At 46.1% G+C, this 18,869-nt stretch overlaps 2 protein-coding genes across 3 annotated transcripts in view; one reads left to right on the top strand and one right to left on the bottom strand.

Moving 5' to 3' along the window:
- Pcca (propionyl-CoA carboxylase subunit alpha) overlaps positions 1-12,910 on the top strand; it is a 293,212-nt gene extending 280,302 nt beyond the window's left edge. Inside the window, 3 exon segments of the mRNA XM_038310358.1 lie at positions 1,050-1,190; positions 10,771-10,848; positions 12,575-12,910. Of these exon segments, the coding sequence (XP_038166286.1) occupies positions 1,050-1,190; positions 10,771-10,848; positions 12,575-12,643 (288 nt within the window). The 3' untranslated portion in view covers positions 12,644-12,910.
- The window catches only part of Ggact (gamma-glutamylamine cyclotransferase), a 28,434-nt gene continuing 20,591 nt past the window's right edge, over positions 11,027-18,869 (bottom strand). The window contains exons 2-3 of one of the 2 annotated variants that reach the window (XM_038310356.1): positions 14,286-14,744; positions 11,027-13,668 (exon numbers count right to left, since the gene is read on the bottom strand). In XM_038310356.1, coding sequence (XP_038166284.1) covers positions 13,662-13,668; positions 14,286-14,731 — 453 coding nt within the window. In that variant the 5' untranslated portion in view covers positions 14,732-14,744 and the 3' untranslated portion in view covers positions 11,027-13,661. Of the gene's footprint in view, positions 13,669-13,850; positions 14,745-18,869 lie in introns of those variants that run through there. The other variant, XM_038310357.1, reaches the window with a different exon arrangement.

Here is an 18,869-nt window from a genome sequence, read left to right as displayed (position 1 = left end):
AGGCCATCAAAGCTCTTCTGCGGGGCCTCCCCCCACCTGCTTTAAATAGGCCCTGCAAAGAACCACTCGGAGATTGCCACTGTCCCCTTGCAGAATCAAAGTGGGAAGCAGACTCTGCCGCAGCCTCCCTGCTAGCACGATGCCCACGGGAGGCTCTGAGTACAGCAGCTTTTCTCCAACAAAATGGAGCTGCCCAGTGGGCGCTGCTTCTGTCTTACCCAGAGAGACCAAATCTGGTGGGGACCAGAAACCTGGCACTGTCTCCAGTTCCCCACCTCAAAGCATTTTTTTCCAAGCAAATTTTGGTTCATATATTTATCCACGTTTATCTGGGATGTTTCCTGTTCAGCAGGAGCTGTCTTTATTAAGTGTTATGATTGCCTGGACTCACTGGGCCTCCACCTGTGTGAGCCATCTACATAAAGATTCACGAAAACTGCTGCGCATGGCATTTTCTGTGTTTTAAAAATCTCGATAGCATCGAGTCTCAGCCCAGAAGATGTTCTCCTATCTTTCCTTTCTCCTGTCTTATCAGAAAAGGCTACATGATAATGTGCCTAAAAAAACATTTTTGATGTAAACATTTCATGTCACTGAGAATTGTTTGCATGTTAGACTCTCCCCCTCCAGCCCCCAAATGAAGACTGAAGCCTTTGTCTCAGGTTATTGATCGACCCAGTGTAGCTGCTCTAGAGGCATGGGAGGTTGGTGACAGCAGTCTGCTGCCATCTACTGGCTGCACCCAGCGTCACTGCCTTTATCTCGGAAGCTGATGGACTCCCGGGATTTGACTTCCTCTGTTTTGCGAGCCCGTAGAGTGTTCCTCTAGCAAAGTTCTTGCTGTTTTCTTTATAAAGTTCTAAGATGGTGGTCTTAAAGATCCACGATGCTTTTTATATATAATTAATAACTAGTTTCTTTTTAAAAATGATTTGTATGTAGGGTTTTAGACTATGACTGTAATTTTAAAGATAAAGTCTGACTTTGAAAAGTGCTGTTTTAGAAGATTAGCTCATCATTTAACTTCCTTTATGCTTTTCTCTTTCAAGTACAATGTGCACATTTTAACCAAACTTGCAGCAGAACTGAACAAATTCATGCTTGAGAAGGTTACCGAGGACACTAGCAGCATTCTGCGCTCCCCAATGCCTGGAGTGGTGGTGGCCGTTTCTGTCAAGCCTGGAGACACGGTAAGACATGCTGGGCTCAGACGTCCCCTCTGTAGCCTCTCCCAAGCCATGGGATGCCATGGACAGTAGGTTGTGTCCTCAATCTGAGTTGTGTTGGTGGCAGTACCTCTGAGCACCTCCTCCCAAGCCGTGTGGGAGTGGAATAGAAATGAGGGCAGACATTCTGTTCCTTCTTTCTCCAGTTCAGAGTTACAGATGCATTTCACTTCAGATTGCTACTCATTCCCCAGCCCTCTCTGGATAGGAAGCATCCTTGAGGAATTCATCTGCTCGGTCTCATCACTTGCTGTGAACAAATGTGCAGGATGCATCATTTTCTTAAAAATCAGCAGTTCAGCAGCAAAACTAAACAATGACTCAAGATGTACCTGGGAGATTTCAAGAGGCCCTTAAGTACTTGTGCTTTTACTTCCATGCAGGAAAATAACAGCCACACATGTAGACTTTCACAGGCTGTATGCTAATTCTATTTTGTATCTGAGTGAAGCCACTGGAATTTACTTAATTTTCTGTAGTGATCATGTTAAGATGGCACCTGATTTCTTTATTAATACAGATAAAGTATCACGTTAATATTGAGAAAACCCCATGGTGTTCACATTGGCTTCTAGAAAAAAGTAAAAGCAATAAAGTTTGGTTGTATTAAATGATTAGTTCCCAAATTAACATGAATCTGGGAACCTGACTTAAGGATGGCTCTCCCTGGTGATGTAGGAGAGACACCAGTGTTTTGTAGAAAATACAAAGGGCCAGGCAGCCCTGAGTTGCTGCACTCATTCGAAGGCCTGCATATTCCCAGAAGAGCAGCCAAGAAGACTCCTGATATCAGTGTCAGGCCTAGGAGAGGTGAGATGTAAAATCTAGAGACTGATGGATGAGTTCTGGGGGCGTTTCCTCATTTTCCTGCAGGGTTGGGGTTGAAGCAGGCTCTTCTTTGGTCTTGGCATTAACAATCACAAACTTTTACACTGCGTTATCAGAGTAGTCAGTGAACTCTTCTCCGTGTCGAAATGTGGAGGTTAGTGAACTCTGGAGGTTTTTTTGGTTCCCTCTACCCTGCAGGGTTTTCTTTCTTTCTTGTTTGTTTGTTTTGTTTTTCTGGAAGCCACCCAGTCTATATACTGCCAGCCCGAGCTTGCCAATCTTAATTGTGTGGCTTTAATTAGAAAATCACATTTGTGCTCCTCCACCCTCATAAGAAGTGTTTACCTTCAGTCCGAGGTTGCTGACACCTGAGTCCAAGATGGGCAGAGAGGAAGAGGGCTCAGCTCTGGCCTTGGAGGCTGCCATCCTGGCCTCCTCCATTGCCCACTGTGACTGCTTAGCCAGCAGTAAGTAGAGCGATTCCAAGCCAGGCAGTGCAAGTTCAGACTTCTTGCCTTTTCACAACTATGGTTGTTCTCCCGGCATGACTTTCCACTCCGTGGTCAGCAAGACGGAACAGTCTGAAGCTAGTCTTGCTTCACAGAGAGCTATCAGATTAAAGGTACCTGCCACCCGTGAATGTTTCTGCGAGAACAGGGCCCGCTGTATGGGCTCCTGAAGTAGGACTTCCTGGGCTTCCTTCTTTACAAATGCTGTGTTGTGTGCACCTGGCTGGCCTGGTGTAACATATAAACCTTTTTAATCCCTTTGGCTCAGAGTCTGAGTAGTCTCTGGAGTTGCTGTTTTTTGTGAACAGTGTCCTGAAGCTCCATACGGGGTGAAGAGTATGCCAGCCCCTCCCAGAACCTCTGGTTGAGCCTTGTGGTCACAACGCAAGAACCTCTCCTTGGACTCAAGGTAGAAAATTTAGTGAAGCTGCTTTTAAAAGAAATGCTTGTGACCCCAGTTTTGCAGTGAGAATGACTAAGGGCAGGGTAAGCAGTTGAGCAGGGAAGCTCCAGTTCACCAGTGATTATTTCTGGGTGTTTTTGGGGAACACAGCTAAGGTTAGGCAAACATTCTTGTTTTGTTTGCATTTTAATTCACAGTTTACTGACCTTTTTATAAGATTTTATAACAGAATGGTGGATTTCTCTTGCAGAGATGACACATAAAATTCTAAGTAACAAAGCTCAGCTAGTTTTTAAAAACTAAACAATTTGAAGAGTGTTTTAAAACCTGAAAAAGAAGAATTTGGGTGGTTGTATAGAAGAGATAAATGCCTTCATAGGGCTTGCTCTAGGAACGTCTGAGAACTGCTTCATTTGAAATACTTCCTTACCCTAAACACTGGAGTTGAATTTTATTCAAAATATTCCCTTAGGATGCACACGGCAAGAGTTCCTAATGCTTCAATCTCTTTAACGTTAGATGTAGCAGCCACGCCCACAGAGAGTAGAGCGGGGGCCTTTAATGCGTAGAAGGGATGTTAGTGGACAGTAAGTTGCAAACAAATCATAAACTTAATTCAGAAGACAGCTGAGAGAATGACTTCTCCTTGCCTTTTGGAAATATTTTCACAGTGATCATCATTTCTTTTTGGAAAAAAATGCCCTTTCCACTGATATGATTTTTATACATATGATTATACACTTCCAATACTTCCTTTATGATATGTTATTATTACTTGATTTTTTTTAAAAAAAAAAACTTTTATCTTTAACAAAAATATTTAAAGTAAGTTCCTTGAGCATGTTGGTGCTGTACATGTCTGGGCTAAGTTTGCTACATTTGTTGTAAGATTTTTTCCCTTTGTCTTTAAAGAATAAAATAAAGTTCTTATGAGTGTTTTTGTTTTGTTAGCCTTTTGAAATTAGACCAAAAAAAGCTAACAAAAGAGCCAACCCAAGATAATATTTTTTAAACACTGCTTTTAATTAAGATTTTTCCAAGCTATATTCAGATTCAGCACTCACCTAAAGTTTGCATCAGAAAGAATTCCTCTCACTGCATCAGAAAATTAGGAAAACAAAACCTAGAAGACAGCCTTACATCTCTGTCTTAGGAGTTCGCAGCATCAAGAGATAACACTGTGACAGAAGTGCCCATTTCTGCTTTCTTGCCCCAAGCCTGTTCACATTTGCAAGTCAGCTCCAAGATGAGGCCCCTCCACATGGTCCCTAGACTGACATTTAGCAGAAAGGCTGTTGGGGTTTGGGACTGTGGCTTTCTTGGATAATGACTTGGGCAGAAAATGAAAGCAGTAATAACATCACCCGTTCCCCCAGTGTGTCTTCCTTCTGTGGGAGAGCTTCTCTGGGGAAGGCTCCTGGCGGGGGCGTGACCACGGACACAGGTGCCCCGCTGCAGACCCTCCTGTTGTCTCCAAAGCTCATGCAGTTGAGCCTGCAGCTAATCCCGGGAAAGGAGCGCATGAACTTGGCAAGAGACTTCTTTCTCGCTGCTCAAAGAACCAGCTTTGAAAACTCGGAAGCATTTAGTCATCCTAGGTGAGGAGGTTCGGTTGGGCCTCTGGATACCTGTGTGTCTGGCATTGCACACTGGTGCCTCTTGCAGCCCAGCATTCATTACTGCCTTTCTCTGGCAGATGAGCCAGGCATGCCATGATTTACAATCAGAAAATGATGGCAATAATTAATTTACATATTTTATAGCAGTGACTGTTTAAGCAATTTGAGGAGAAGCCAGTTTTGCACCCAAACTGCAGACTGTATTCCCCAGCACACACACAGAATCACACACTCAGGAACACTTTTAAGCCTCTAAATCATGAAGCACACAGAAAGTTAGGAGAATCATCTCCCAAGCCCCCTGTGCTTTCTGCTCACTTTAGCTGCATTTACTTCAGATTTTACTAGCAATAAAATGTGCACACCATGGAGATGCCCCGTGACCCCTCTCCAATCCAACTCCTGCCCCATCTTCCTCAGCTTGGCCTTTCCGTCATTTTTCCACATAACAGTTTTTTTTGAAATATTCAGGGATAGTTTTTGTTGTGGCTAACATTTGGATTTTTTTATTTTTTATAATTTAATGTAATGCAAATTATCAGCATCAGATAAAAATGTTTTGATGGTCAGTCTGTATAAAAGTCTTATGCAGGCTTGGCAAAGGGTTTGTTTTTCAAGGAATGGGGATGAGAGTGCCTGTTATCTTTGTAATGTTTTTAAGGATGACCATTCTCAACCTTAACTAAGATTCAAGACACCTTTGTTCTTTTGAATACACACACACACACACACACGACACGTATATTACTGAAAGAAAAGTCATCATATATCAGAGTCCTTTAAAATAACCTACTGAATTCACAGAGGTAGCATATCAGATGGCCTCTTGCAGGGTTGTAAAACATGCCAGTTTCAACTTTTTCTCTTTGTAACTACAGGCGCTGGCTGTCAGTATGAGCTAAGTTAGAGGGCAGTAGGGAGTCATGTTTTTCTTCATTTTAAAGAATTTTTACAAAACCTGGACTTCATTTACATTGGCCACAATCTGGATTCCTTCCTGAGTACCCCCCTCCCTCGCCCCACACTCCCACTGCACAGTTCTAAGGGGTCTGAGGGCAAAGCCAGGGGCAACACCGTGCAGACACCACAGGCTTGAGTCCCAGAGCCCTCAGGCATGCTGAACATGTGGTCTCTTCCTGTCCTTTACCCTTACAGATTGAGAGAGCTGGGTAGGAGCGCCTCCAGATGAGGTCGGCCGTTCTGTCCTCTGCCTGTTGTTCTCTTTGTAATCTGAGTCAGTCCTGTCCTTGCTCAGATGAGGCAATCTCCTGGGCTCCCATCTCCCTGTCTTTCCATGAGGCAGACATTCTTCCTTCGGGAAAGATCAGGCCCTAGTTAGATCAGGTCCTAGGTAGCAGCCCACGTTAGTGGCTCGGGAAAAGGAAGTTGGAACAATCAGATTCTAGCCACCTTTCAGTGAGTCGAGGCTGCCTCTTCAGATCCCAGGGACTTACTGGATCACACACCTGTGTTCTGTGGTGAGCCTTCCAATGTGGAATGGAGGGTTTTCACTTGTTTGGTACAGTCAGGAGGGTTGATGTGGATCTCTAGTTTTCGGGGGACCAGTATAGCAGAAGGGGAGACTGCAGTGGGCCCATAAGCCCTCCGAGCCTTCTGTCTCACTTGGCAGAAAAACACAGAACACAGAACAACAAAAGAAGGCTCTTTTTCCATAAAGGTTCACCCCTCCCATCCCCCATGCCTCTTCCCCAAAAGGGGCCTGAATTTTTCAGCTGCGCACCGCTTTGGTGCTCACTCTTGCAGGGAAACAGTTGCTGTCTGAACAGGCAGGAAACAGTTTTCTTTTAATTGCCGGAATCATTCGGAAGTGCTTCGTGCCCTGCTTCTATACAGCAGATGCTGCGCGTTAATTGGCCTGCGTACAAGTGACCCGGGGTTCCTTGCAGCGGGCCCAATTTTAGGCAGAGGGTTTAAATAGCTTATTTATTATTTTGTATAATCTGCCGTGCATTGTGTGCTCCTGCATGTGTCGTGTTTCATGGTCTGCAGTTTCTAATGTCATGTGGGTTTCAAAACCCGTGTTTCTCTGGTAATGTACTAGCAGCAGGTAAGCTCAAAATACCATCCATCAGGAGCTAATTTTTTATCCAGATACTCCAATGACTGATGAACCTGTCTTTTGTATGAATGTTTAGCACAGTAGAAAGCCATATGCCACTGGCACAGTTTCCTCTGCGTTCCTTACAGTTGCTAGAGTGGGCTTCTGGGGGGAGGGTGGGGACAAACTCGACGCCATTTGCATCCTCCGGCCTGCATTTTAAGCAATAGCACTTTTAACACAGCCTTGGGTTTGGATGACAAAAGAAGGTAGAGCCATCTTAAAGGAAACTCGACTCCCATAATGATTTTCTCCCCCAGAAATATGACTGTGCACCCTTAATAGGGAGCCTTGTTTTGTTCCTCCCCGTCTGTTGCAGGCAGACCTCAGCCCATTAGAAGGGCCTCCCTTGTGTGGGAAGACCACAGCTGTCGCTGCAAAGCTCATCCAGCCACTGCGTCACCCCCATTTTGTGGCTCTGAAGGATGAAATTGAGAAATGGAGCACTGTGCAGTCATCCTTCACGTCTCCAATTCTAGGCCTCGCCATCATTTTCATGCCTTTATTCCAAATCAAATAACATTAGGGCCGCAGCACCTTCTGACGGGTGTCTGTTCTCAAGCACAGCCTTTTATGTGTGGCAGAGATCCCTCTTTCTCACCCCACCCTGTACTTTCTTTGAGCTTTCTTAGGGGTGATGGCAGTCTGCAGTTCGAATGATACACTGCCATGCAGGTCCCAGACAGAGTGTGTGTTCTGAGAGGGGCCGTGTGCTGGAGAAGGTTCTGTATCTTTTAATCTTTGTGAAAGGAGTGGAGGTCTTGGTAGAAGGAGATTGGGGGCTTTAATCAGAACCAAGATGTGGCTTAAATCATTAGCACAACAAAGCATACTATAAGCTTCAAGATAAAAGTCCCCTGGGAAAGGAGTCCTCTGAAAATAAATGGAACTTGATAGATTTCCATATCATTTATAACTTCCCTTAATTACACTTGGAAGACTTGCCAGTAAAACTGGAAAATTGGCAGCCTCTCTCCATTAGAGCCACTTTGCCGACCATGGCAAGCAGCTGGCTTCGCTGGATTTATTTCCCATCACTCACAATTAATCATCAGCTGGAGATGTCTGAAACTCTTCAGCACAGAGCGGTGCTGGGTGACATTCAGGCCCCTAAACATGTGAAAATCTGCTGAGTAAATGGGCCGAGTTCTCTCACAAGCCCACTCGTTTGGGGCAAGCCTAGCTCCCACTTAATGAGGGCTGCTCTAATAATCTGATTCGAATGTGAACCTTGACCCTGTGTCAGAGGAGAGGATGCAATAAGCCGGATGAAAGACATGGAATTCAGGTCTCCAAACTTTGCACCAATTAGACAGCAGAAAAGTACATCAGGCCGACTGCGTTCATCGGGAGGACTTGCGAGGCTTGTGACCATTTAGTAAGCCCCACTCTGGATACACCTGTCACAATCAGTAAGTCTTTACCAGATGATTCACAGAGTGTTACAGAAGTGTGTGTGCAGCCACGCTGCAGGGCTAGCCCGGCTGCAATCCTGTGATGAGGACTGCCCAGCTCGGCCTGCAAGTGGTCCAGAAGTTGCTGCAGTGGATGTCAGCACAGGCAGGGAGGCTTCCTCTCAGTGGGAACTGGAGCCCGGCTGGGAGCAGTGATAGTCACAGCCTGGACACTACATTTTTTTTGACATGTGCTTGGACTGCATTGATTTCCAAGAGATGAAATAAGTTGAAATTAGACCAAGTTTGTCTGCATAGCTTTTGCATGCATGTGTATAGCATGATCCAGTTGGACCAAACGTGTCACTGTTTTGTAAGGCACCAAGGGTCATTTTCCTACAGCTGCCTCTAGGTAATGGCCTCTAAACATGGCTGAAAGGACAAAGAGCAAGCTAGAGGCTGAAGACATGGGTTTCTGCTCATAGCTAAATGATGCCGGGAGAAGCAGTGAGAGAAGGAAGTACATGGGGTGAAGGAAGGTCGATGGAGGACCAGGTCTGAGTTGCTGCTGGACTGAGTAAGGCAACAGGCAGGCTCCCTTCCTTCTCATCACATTACCAGCTCTGTAGTTGGGGTGGGCTGGGGGAGCCACATCAGCTTTGAGACTTCTTATTCTGATCACATTAACAATTTGGGACCTAGTCTTGTGGTGGCAAGGCATCCTAAACTGGCCCACATCCTTCTTCCCCCAGGCTCTAGCACAATCTGGTGGGGAGGGAGCTGGCCTGGTGATGCTGTCCCTTAGTGTTCTCTGTGGGTATTGTTGGCCCCTGACCATGACCACTGGAGACCTCCAGGCTTCTGTAAGAAGACTGTAAGGACACTGTGTGTGTGTGTGTGTGTGTGCGCGCGCGCGCTGAGGAAAGGTCAGGGCTCCACTTTTGTCTGGCCAGCAGACCTGGAGCAGTGTGACAAGAGGAAATGAGCAGTGACAGGTAACACAGATGCTGGCGGAGCAGATTGAGGAAGTCCATCCATGGGGATGGGGTGGGGAGACTCTGAGCCAACCCTGGGCTCCGCTGCTCACAGAGGAAGGTTACCACGTAAATACCCATGGTAAAGACTTGTCCATCTGACAGGAAAGTGACCAGAGCCTAGAGGTAGAGATTCAATTCCCAGTTTTTGGACAGAATTTCAAGGTGTCCTGAGGAGCCATCTGTGCTGTCACCTGCAGGCCAGGGTCAGGGACATTTCAGCCTGGCTGCTGGATAAGCGCTTAGCTCTGTTGCTGTGTGGTTCGGTGACACCTGCCCTTCTCCTGACTTTCTTGACCTCCTACCCGCCTTTGAGGAGAGAAATGGCTCCAACAAGATGGTATGAAGGAATAGCTGTTCTGACACCTCCGGCCGGGGTATCTGCGTCATCTTGGCGCTGCCTTCTCCTGTCCCCCACATGTTGAAGAACAGCCCTTTGGAGGTGCTGCTTCTCTGTGCCTGTACTGCAGATGCCAGGTGAAATGAATCAAAAGCGGCAGTGAGCGCTGTGCTCTAAGCCTGCTTGTCAGCAGTGCCTCTCCTCCGTGCCAGCACCAAAGTCTTGGCATCTCCTTTCTTCCTATATTCCCGTGCCAGAAAAACACAGCCCACCACCTGAACAGCAGAGGAAAGAACGCACAGGGCTTCAGTGCTCACACTGCCAGCAAGACAGCTTGTGCCACACAGGGAGCCAGGAGGGGACTTGGAGATCATTTGGGGATGGCAGGAAAGAACATTCTCCAGGTCCTTCTGCGGTATTGGCCAGCACAGCCACAGCACTGTGGCTGTCCAGGAGCCCCAGCCAGCATACCCAGAGGCACTCTGTGGAGCCTTCAGCCTACCACTTCACAGAGCAAGAGACCCTTCTCCACAAGGCAGAGAAAGAACTCCTGACCCAGATCCTTGGTGCTTAATCATTAAGGCCGGAGAAAAGGGAGTGAGTAATGTGGCTTTTAGTCACAGCTGACTCCTGGATGGATGTCCCAGGTTAACCCTGTGGGTATGTGCCTGCTCAGTCTGGATCTCTCTCATAGGCACTGGAAAGCCAAGCATCAGAACACGGGCTTGAACAAGCACCTGTGGCACACTCAGGCCTCTTCGTAAGGACTGGGTGTAGCTGGAGAAGCCACCTCAGTGTTAGGACTTGCACATCTTGTAGGTGGACAGCAGTTTGTTGGCCCTTATGCTAGGTTGTTATCTTCGGCTCCCTGCATAGAGGCAAACTTGCACCTTTTGGTAAGAGACTACTGAATTCTGATTTCCATGTGGTACGCGTCATCGCTGTAAGGCAGACAAGTTGCTGGTGATGCTCATGCACAGCTGTGTAACCACAACAGTCAGCTGCAGAACTTTGTCACCCTGTAAAGAAAGCTTTACCCTTCTGTAGCCATACTCCTAGTCCTGCAGACCGAGACAAGCACTCATGTCTTCCTGTACAGACTTTTCTAAGGAGATTGACAACACAGTGCGTGGCCTTTCTCTACTGTCTCCTCATGTACTACAGTGGGAGCCGACAGCAGTCGCTGGTGTCTCCATGACCAGCTAGCACATCTGACAAAGAATCAAATGGCTTCACTCTTGAATGTTACTACAAACTTAGAATGTTCTTATAACACCTACTTTTAACCTATTTTCCAGGTAGCAGAAGGTCAGGAAATCTGTGTGATTGAAGCTATGAAAATGCAGAACAGTATGACAGCTGGGAAGATGGGCAAGGTATGTTCCCAAGCTCCTACTTGCCTGCTCTCGCTGTGACGGATGCGCCTCCACCCGAGAGACACGGGCCGGTCTCCAACAGAACGCAGAGGCCATCTCTGCTACCTGTCCCTGCCTCCTGGAGAGGCAGGAAGGGGGTCCATTGTTACATTCAGGTAGTCAAAGCACAATTGTTCTCCACATTAATGTCTTTCAGATGAAGGGGTTTTTAATTTTTAATGTTTACATCTGTCTCGGAGGCAGTTAGTTATCTGAGACTTAGGTGACACAGCAGGAAATGGTTTTACAGATTGCAAAAATTAATGTAACTCAAGATAATTTCCCCTTGAAGGGAACAATTCAGTTGTAGATGGAGAAGCTGAAGCCCCATGTACACATGAGAGGCCTAATGATTCAGGGAGAAAGAGAGGTGTTAGCACTAGAATAGTTAAGAGCAACATTTGAAGGAAACAGAAAAGTCCTGGTGAAAGCAGTGGTTTTGCTGTCCTTCCAGTGACTGAAGAGATGTAGTCATTCAGAAGAGTTGCTTTCCCAAAGGGCGCTTGGGTTTGAAAGAATCTACATAGAGTCGGAGGCCTGCAACATGGCCACACTTTGGGGACACTGGGTTCAGAGAGAGAGATGTTAGTTACAACCAGGCCTGCATCACTCAGCTTCTGTCTGTCTTGTGGTCTGTTACCCCAAAAGGCAATGAGATGGATTCTCAGAAGAAGGCCTACAATTATTCTACCTGCTCCTCAGGAGAATAACAAGGCCCCTTGCAGATTCAGTGGCCCCAGGCTAGAGCAGGTTAAGAGAACCACACAGTATCTACAGACTTAGACAAAGGATCTGCAGGTCTAACAATCCTTTCTAAACTGTGTGGTGGCAGTTAAATCATAAGCTCTCAAAATTATCATTTCTTTTCCTCTGAGAAAAGATGTGATCTACTCCTACAGCCTGATCAACGTGCCATCATTAAACACATCACCATCCATTCCACTCCGGAGAGATCTGCCCATCGAGCCTTAGGAACTCAGAAAAGAGCCTGTCCCTTCTGCTCACAGTGGAGGGACAGGGCACAGGCCTGTGCAGCAGCCTGGATAATTCCTGGAATTTTTATTTGCTTAATCCCCAATATGGCCAGTAGGTCAAACCCACTTTTAGTTTATGGCTTAAGCAACCATTTCCAAGGAGGGAAATGAGGACCTCTTATGCACTCCAGTCTTCTGCCTACACAAATCTAGAGAAGCAAGGCAGGATTTTATGTTCAGCAGAAATCAGAAGAAACATAATTCCACATTCTGTGCCACTCAACTGAAGTGGGGACTGAATTCTGTCTTTCAAAAGCAGGAAAACGGTCAAGGCTAAGAGATCTCTCCTTTTAATTGGTACCTGTTTGGATTGTGGTGTAGTTGTTTTTACCATGATACTAAATACACACTCTAGTCTCAAAACGCTAGGATGAAGCTGGGGTGGGAAGCGTCAGTCACCAGCATGGACATCTCAGGACTGAGGATGCTGTGGCCTGGTCCATACAGTTTCCATTCTCTCAGGATCACCTGGGCTGAGTGACAGGAGGAGGCGTGAAGCATAGGCTTCTCTAGGAACACTCCCACACTCTGGTTCCCTTACAGATGTAAGCAGGTGGTCTAAGTTTGGGGGCCTAAGGCCACTTACTTCTCAAAAGGAATTGGGATGACTGGCCCTCTCGTTCTCATTCTTCCTCCACCATTTTTGATTCCAGGTGAAATCGGTGCATTGCAAAGCTGGAGACACAGTTGGCGAAGGAGATCTGCTCGTGGAGCTGGAGTGAAGTATTTCTAGCCTTCCAGTCATCACGGCTTTAATTAGCATTTCTATTATTCTCTAACCCTCAATTTGTTCAAGCATTTGCAGGAGCTCTCCTGTGCAGCAGGTTCTACACATCGTATTTATTCCTCAGAAGAGGCAAAACTGACATTCTGCCAAAAATCACCAATGGAAATTTTTATTGATATAAATACTTGTACATATGATTTGTACTTCTGCTGAGATTTCCTAGTGTCAAAATTAAATCAATAAAACCAAGCACTTGTCTAAATATTAGTTTGCCCTTTTTTTCTGAATGAAGACAATATACACAGAGGCGACAGGCTGTGCCAACTGACTGTAAATACTAGCATTTCCTTATGATCCTTTAAAAATTTATATAAATCCCAGTTCTGCTTCCAATTTTGTAATCTGATTACCTCCCTCTTCCATCGTTCAGGACGGATTCCTGGGGCTCATTATTCATGACGTCCTCAGACCAGGTAGCACAGATGAAGGGTCTGGATGCCCCCTTCTGTGTGGGTCCATGGACAACTGAAGAGCTGGATCACCATCTTGGGGTCTGTGGACTGACAGAGGGTGCTGCCTGCGCTGATCCAATGACAAGCATGCTGTCCAGGTCCCTTTCCCTCCCTCTATGGCTAGGATGCCTTCAATGTTGTGGGCCAGGCTGCCAGCCCATCAGCTGATACCCATCTTTGCCTTTCTGTTCTGTGAAGCAAGTTTCCAATTAAGAAAAAGGGGCTAAAAATAACAGTTTTGTTTCTGTGCAGTTGCGGTTAGTGATCAGTCCACCATTATGTTGAAGAGCGAGCGAGCTCTTAGCGGAGTGCCAGGGTGCTCAGCCAGCAGCTGCATTTCGTTCTGCAATTCTTGGAATCCATTTTCTACTTCACTAGGAGGCAGAATCATGTGCAACTTGCATCTCTGCTGACAGATTATCAGATGGAGGTGGATGGTAATTGGTACTTCGCGTCTTCCTAACATTAAGTGTTGTTTGTATTTGGGAGCAAAGCCTTCTGTCAGGGCCTGAGGAACAAATTACTAATGTGTTAGTTCTCCTGAAAGGGCTGCACCTTCAGGTGGCAGAGATGGGCTAGGCTGCCTCGAGCTAGGCACCCATCAACAATATGAAGTCTGAGGGCCCAGCTGTCTCCCAGCTAGTCACTACTCCCATCAAGTAAGTACATAAAGAGGACCAAACAACACACTTCTATTTTGATGGCTGTTTTAATAGCTTGTGTGTAATCTGGAAACTATAGGGGTGATGGAGCACATAGTGTAGGTGCTTCTCCATTGAGCCATCCCAAACCAGCATTCCCCACCACTTCCTTCTAGGTTTCATAATGTGGGAATCAAAACATTCAGTTTCTGAGATTCAACTGCAGCCGGGTCTTTAGTCACAGGAGATGCCATCTTTGGAGCAAAGCAAAGCAAAAAAGGAGTACCAGGTGCCCTGTAACTGACATTTAGGGGACTTCAGCCCAGAGTGTCTCTCATCTAGTAGCTAGCTGCAAGCCCCAAAAGCTCCTTGAATAGCAAGCAATAGTAACATCGCATTAGAGCATTTGCAAAATTTGTGTCAAAGACCTTTTGTCAATGTGTTTTATAGACAGATAGAGCCAGGCAGCCACTGGGCCCCTCACCTGTTTTCCCGAGGGTTGTAGCGCAGCCCGTGCGGGCCCTCAGAATCATAGCTTTTATGGTAGGGGAGATGCAGCCACTCAGGTGCATAGGTGGCTGTACTGTACACAAAGCACTGGAGGCTGTCCCCAGGGTCATCGGCACCCTCCCACTCAAGCACCTGCACCTGCAGGGCCGTGCGCTGGTACATGCTGGGGCAGCCTTCGAAGTCATCCAGGAAGCTCAGCATCTGTTCATCCACCTTGTAGATCTCACCTGCCACACAGTGGCCCTTGCCCGGCAGGTGTAACAGCCATGGTATGTTGTGCTCGCCGGCGATCACCAATGGGAAGGACTCAAGTGTGCAGCCCCGGCCTTGGAAGGCTGCTGAGCCATGTGACTGGTCCAGCATCACTTTGTGGTTGGGTTGGCCTCGTTTCAGGGTGCCGTACACGAAGATGTGAGCCATCTAGCTGCAGGCACTATGAAGGAGAGAGCAAGCGGGCACTATGTCAGCAGGTGAAGAGCTCCCTCGTGGCATCCTCCTCTCTGGCCTAGCTTCCTGGGTAAAGTGCCTGTGTCATGAAATGCTTTCTCTAGTTATTTAAAAGAACCAAAAGAGGCATTAGGCCAGCCTGCCCTGGAGTTTGCAATCCTGAACCTAGAAAGAGGAGCAAATATTACTGATTTTAAAAATCTGGGCTGGGGGCAAGGTATGGTGTGGCACATACCTTTACCTCAGGTAGACCTGGCAGCATAGCAAGCTCTAGGTCAGCCAAAGCTATCTGGTGAGACACAAAATATGAGCTAGGGGTGTGACTCAGAGGAAGAATACTCACTAAGCACCATGATGTATGTCTGGCAGGGAATTATTCTCCCATGTATTTTTAAGCACTTGGAGCTCAAGTGATCACTTGCCTCAGCATTCTGAATAGCTGGTATTATTAGATTACCACTACATCTGGCAAACAGCACCCGTAGCAATGCTAAGGTAGGAAGAGCAGGCATGTCAGCCACTCTATACCATCAGGTAGACTGATCCAGGTCTTACAAAGATCTCAAGCACAGCCCGCATATGATATGCAGGCAGCCCTTGAGCATGTCGGGTGGGGCTGGAATAGAAAAGAAAGCCTTTCTTCCGTTGACTAGGGAGCACAAGTGGCTCACTCAGGTCTCTGTGACACCGGTCTGTTTCAGAACACAGGCCCTGCCCCACTTCGTGGAAGCCAAGTCACCACCAGAAAAAGACCTTGGCCAGGCTGCTGTGGTGACTTGTGAAAGCATGCATGCCTGGATGAGCAGCTATCCTGGACCCTTGATCCCAGGTGAGACCAGCCACACACTGTCACTACTGACTGGAAGAAGTTGTCTGTCAGACAGGAACAGCCCAGTCAGGGTCCAACTCCTGAAGGCTGGCTTTGAAGTCCACACAGCAAATATTATGAATAAGGAGAAACAAATATAAAGAAGAACCTGGATCCCAGATTCTGGAGAAACCAAGGTCTCAGGAACACAGTTACATTCTGGTCCTGAAACTTAAGACCCAGCAAAACCTTTGGGCCCATAGCTTTCCTTCTCAAAGTCTTAGAACAGTGGTTCTCAAACTTCCTAATGCTGTGACCCTTTAATATAGTTCCTTATATTGTGTGGTGACCCCCAACCATAAAATTATTTCATTGCTACTTCATAACTGTAAATTTGGTACTATCATGAATCAGAGTGTAAATATCTGATATATGACCCCACAGGGGTTGAGAACCACTGTCTTAGAAGGCAAAAACAATTCATGATAACTCACAACAGCAACCTTGGCTCCATTAAAACTAACATTCCCTTAAGTCTGGGCTACTGACCACTGTGTAAATATGGCTTGAAAATGCAAAGACAGGAGCAAGTCCTCCCCACACCCTGCAGGTGCTCACTCCCCGTGCCAGCCTGTGTGGGACTTTGGGGAGGGGATTTCTCAGGCAGGGACAGGAAACAGTGACACAGAACACTTGTCTGGCCAGCACCAGCCCCTAGAGGAAGGAACCAATAGATGTATTGGTCTCTTCTACTCTTTGATATGTTAATATCCTGCTTCCCTCCACAAGAAGCAAGAACAGCATTTTAAAAATATGTAATGTTTTAAGGGACAGGAGAGATTGCTAGAAGTTGAGAGCACTGGCTGTTCTTCCAGAGGTCCTGAGTTCACTTCCCAGCAACCACATGGTGGCTCACAACCATCTGTAATGAGATCTGGTGCCCTCTTCTGGTTTATAGGCATACATGCAAGCAGAACACTGCAGAATAAATAAACAAAATTAAAAAGAAAAATGTTTTGAATGAGACTAGTCCCAACAGAAAACCCTTCACCATTTCTTCTTAAACTTTTTCCTCCTGCTTTTACATGCTGTAGTGGGTTATCATGGAATCACACCACTGATAAAGAAATCTCAGCCAAATTCTATCCATTAAATTTCCCCTTAACCACTACTTTTAGTGCCCACCTCATAGAGGTGTGCTATCTTATCCACCTTGCATAAGTGAAAGCGGACAGCATTGCCCTTATGGCTGACTTATTTCACTTCCTGCCATGTCCTCAGGGTTCATTCATATAGTGTGTTTCAGACTGACTTTCTAAAACTGAGAAATATTCCACCATATAGATATCCTTATCTGTTGATGGGTACTTGGATTGATTGCTGTCAACAATGCTTCTGTGAATATGGATGTGCTGTTACCTCCGAGATCCTGCTCTCATTAAGTTTATGTACAGTTATCCAGAAGCAGTTGGTTCACATGGTGATTGTTTTCTGTGGCTACTGTACCTTCAAATTACTACCCAAAGAACACAGGTCCCAGCCTCACTTCTGTGTCAGCACTGGTTGCTTCTGGGTGGTAGCCATCTCCATACTGTGGGTCTGATTTAGTGTTTTCAATGGTTACTGACCTTCAGCATCTTTGTATGCCCTTTATTGGCCATTTGTATATGTGAGGACTGGCTTTTCAGAGTCTTTGCCCGGTATTTCAGCTATACTGTTGTATCAAGCTTTATAGCATGAATGATCATCCTCTTTGGACACATTACCTACATTCACTTTCTCACACCCATAGGTTACCATGTCATTCTGTTAATTACGTCTACAAATGCGCATGAATTTTTCATTTTGATGTATTCCAATTTATTTTTAATTTTGTTCCTATAATTTTGGTGTCATATCCAAGAAGCCATTCTCAAACCCAATGTCATGTGGCCTATGTGGCTTTTCTTTCTTAACAGCCCTGGCTGTCCTGGAATTCACTTTGTAGACTAGTCTGGCCTTGAATTTGCAGAGATCCTCCTGCCTCTTCCTTCTGAGTGCTGGGATAAAAGGTGTGCACCACCACGCTCAGCTAGTCAGTGGCTTTTCTAACTTAAGTTCTTACATTTAGGTCTTTGATTGGTTTTGACTTTACTTTTTGCTTTTATGTAAAGGTCTAATTTCATTAATTTGCATATAGATATACAGTATCATTTGCTGAGAGAGCTGCCTGTTTACATGAAATGGTCTTGGAATTTCCTGCAGATTTTCCAAGAATCTACTTCTAGGCCCCCTCTCCCTATTGCATTTCCTTATTAAGTTTATTTTCAGACTATCAACACACTATTTTGGTTGTCACAACTTTGCAGATTTTCTGTCTGATATATCTATTTTAAAGACAGTGTTGATGGTCTAGTCCAGACTCACCCTACTGCTACCACCCATAGACTCCTGCAGCACATCCAACCTGTCCACCCAGTAAGCTCTCCCACATGCTTCTCCAGAGTCTAACCCAATGTGCCTCTCTACTCTCCTGTCCATGAGCCCTCCGCACAACCCACCACATCTAGCCCAGGTTCCACATCCAGTCAGAACAACCCTATTTGTCACCAACTACAGGTCCCTCCATCTCCACTTCCAACCCCTTCACCCAGCTGGATCTTCAACATCCCTCTCTAGGGTGTAGTTAGGTGAGTCGCCATGACCCTCCCCAACCTGTCAGATCCAGTCCAGGTCCCACATACACCAGTACTCAGGCTCTACCTGGCCACCCCTTCTCCTGCAATCAGTTTCTAGGGTTCTGCCCAGAACCACCCTATCTGTATCTTCATACTACATAGACCAAAGTTCCCTCCCATACCACATTCAACCTTTCCACTCAGGCAGAGCTACCCTTATCCTCTAGGGGAAGTCCAAGAGGCAATTCTTGTACACTAGCGCAGCCCTCTCTGTCACACATCCTCTCTTCTGCCCCAACCTGCTCTGTCCCTATCAGACTCAGAATAAAAGAAATCCATGTGCCCAGATATTGCAAAGCTATAAACAATGTGAAAGAGGTATGTGCCAACGATTGCAGTGAGAATCATGTAGATGAACCCAGGACACAGAATTTAAAAGGACAATCATAAATTTCATCAAAGAATTTAAAGAAGATCCAAACAGCTCAGTGAAATTGAGAAGCAGCAGCCTGAGTGACGGCCAAGGCAGATAGAAATGATACAGCCCAGGACGTCTGGGAATGGAATGTAATTAGAAGACATGAACACTGGAGATGAAACCCAGTGTAAAACCCAGTAACTCTGAATGAACAGAAAACAGATAAAG

Source organism: Arvicola amphibius, chromosome 13 (assembly GCF_903992535.2).
Source record: "Arvicola amphibius chromosome 13, mArvAmp1.2, whole genome shotgun sequence".
In the NCBI taxonomy this organism is placed as follows: Eukaryota; Metazoa; Chordata; class Mammalia; order Rodentia; family Cricetidae; genus Arvicola; species Arvicola amphibius.
Note: the sequence above shows the minus strand (reverse complement) of the source record. Positions and strands in the feature narration are given on the sequence as shown.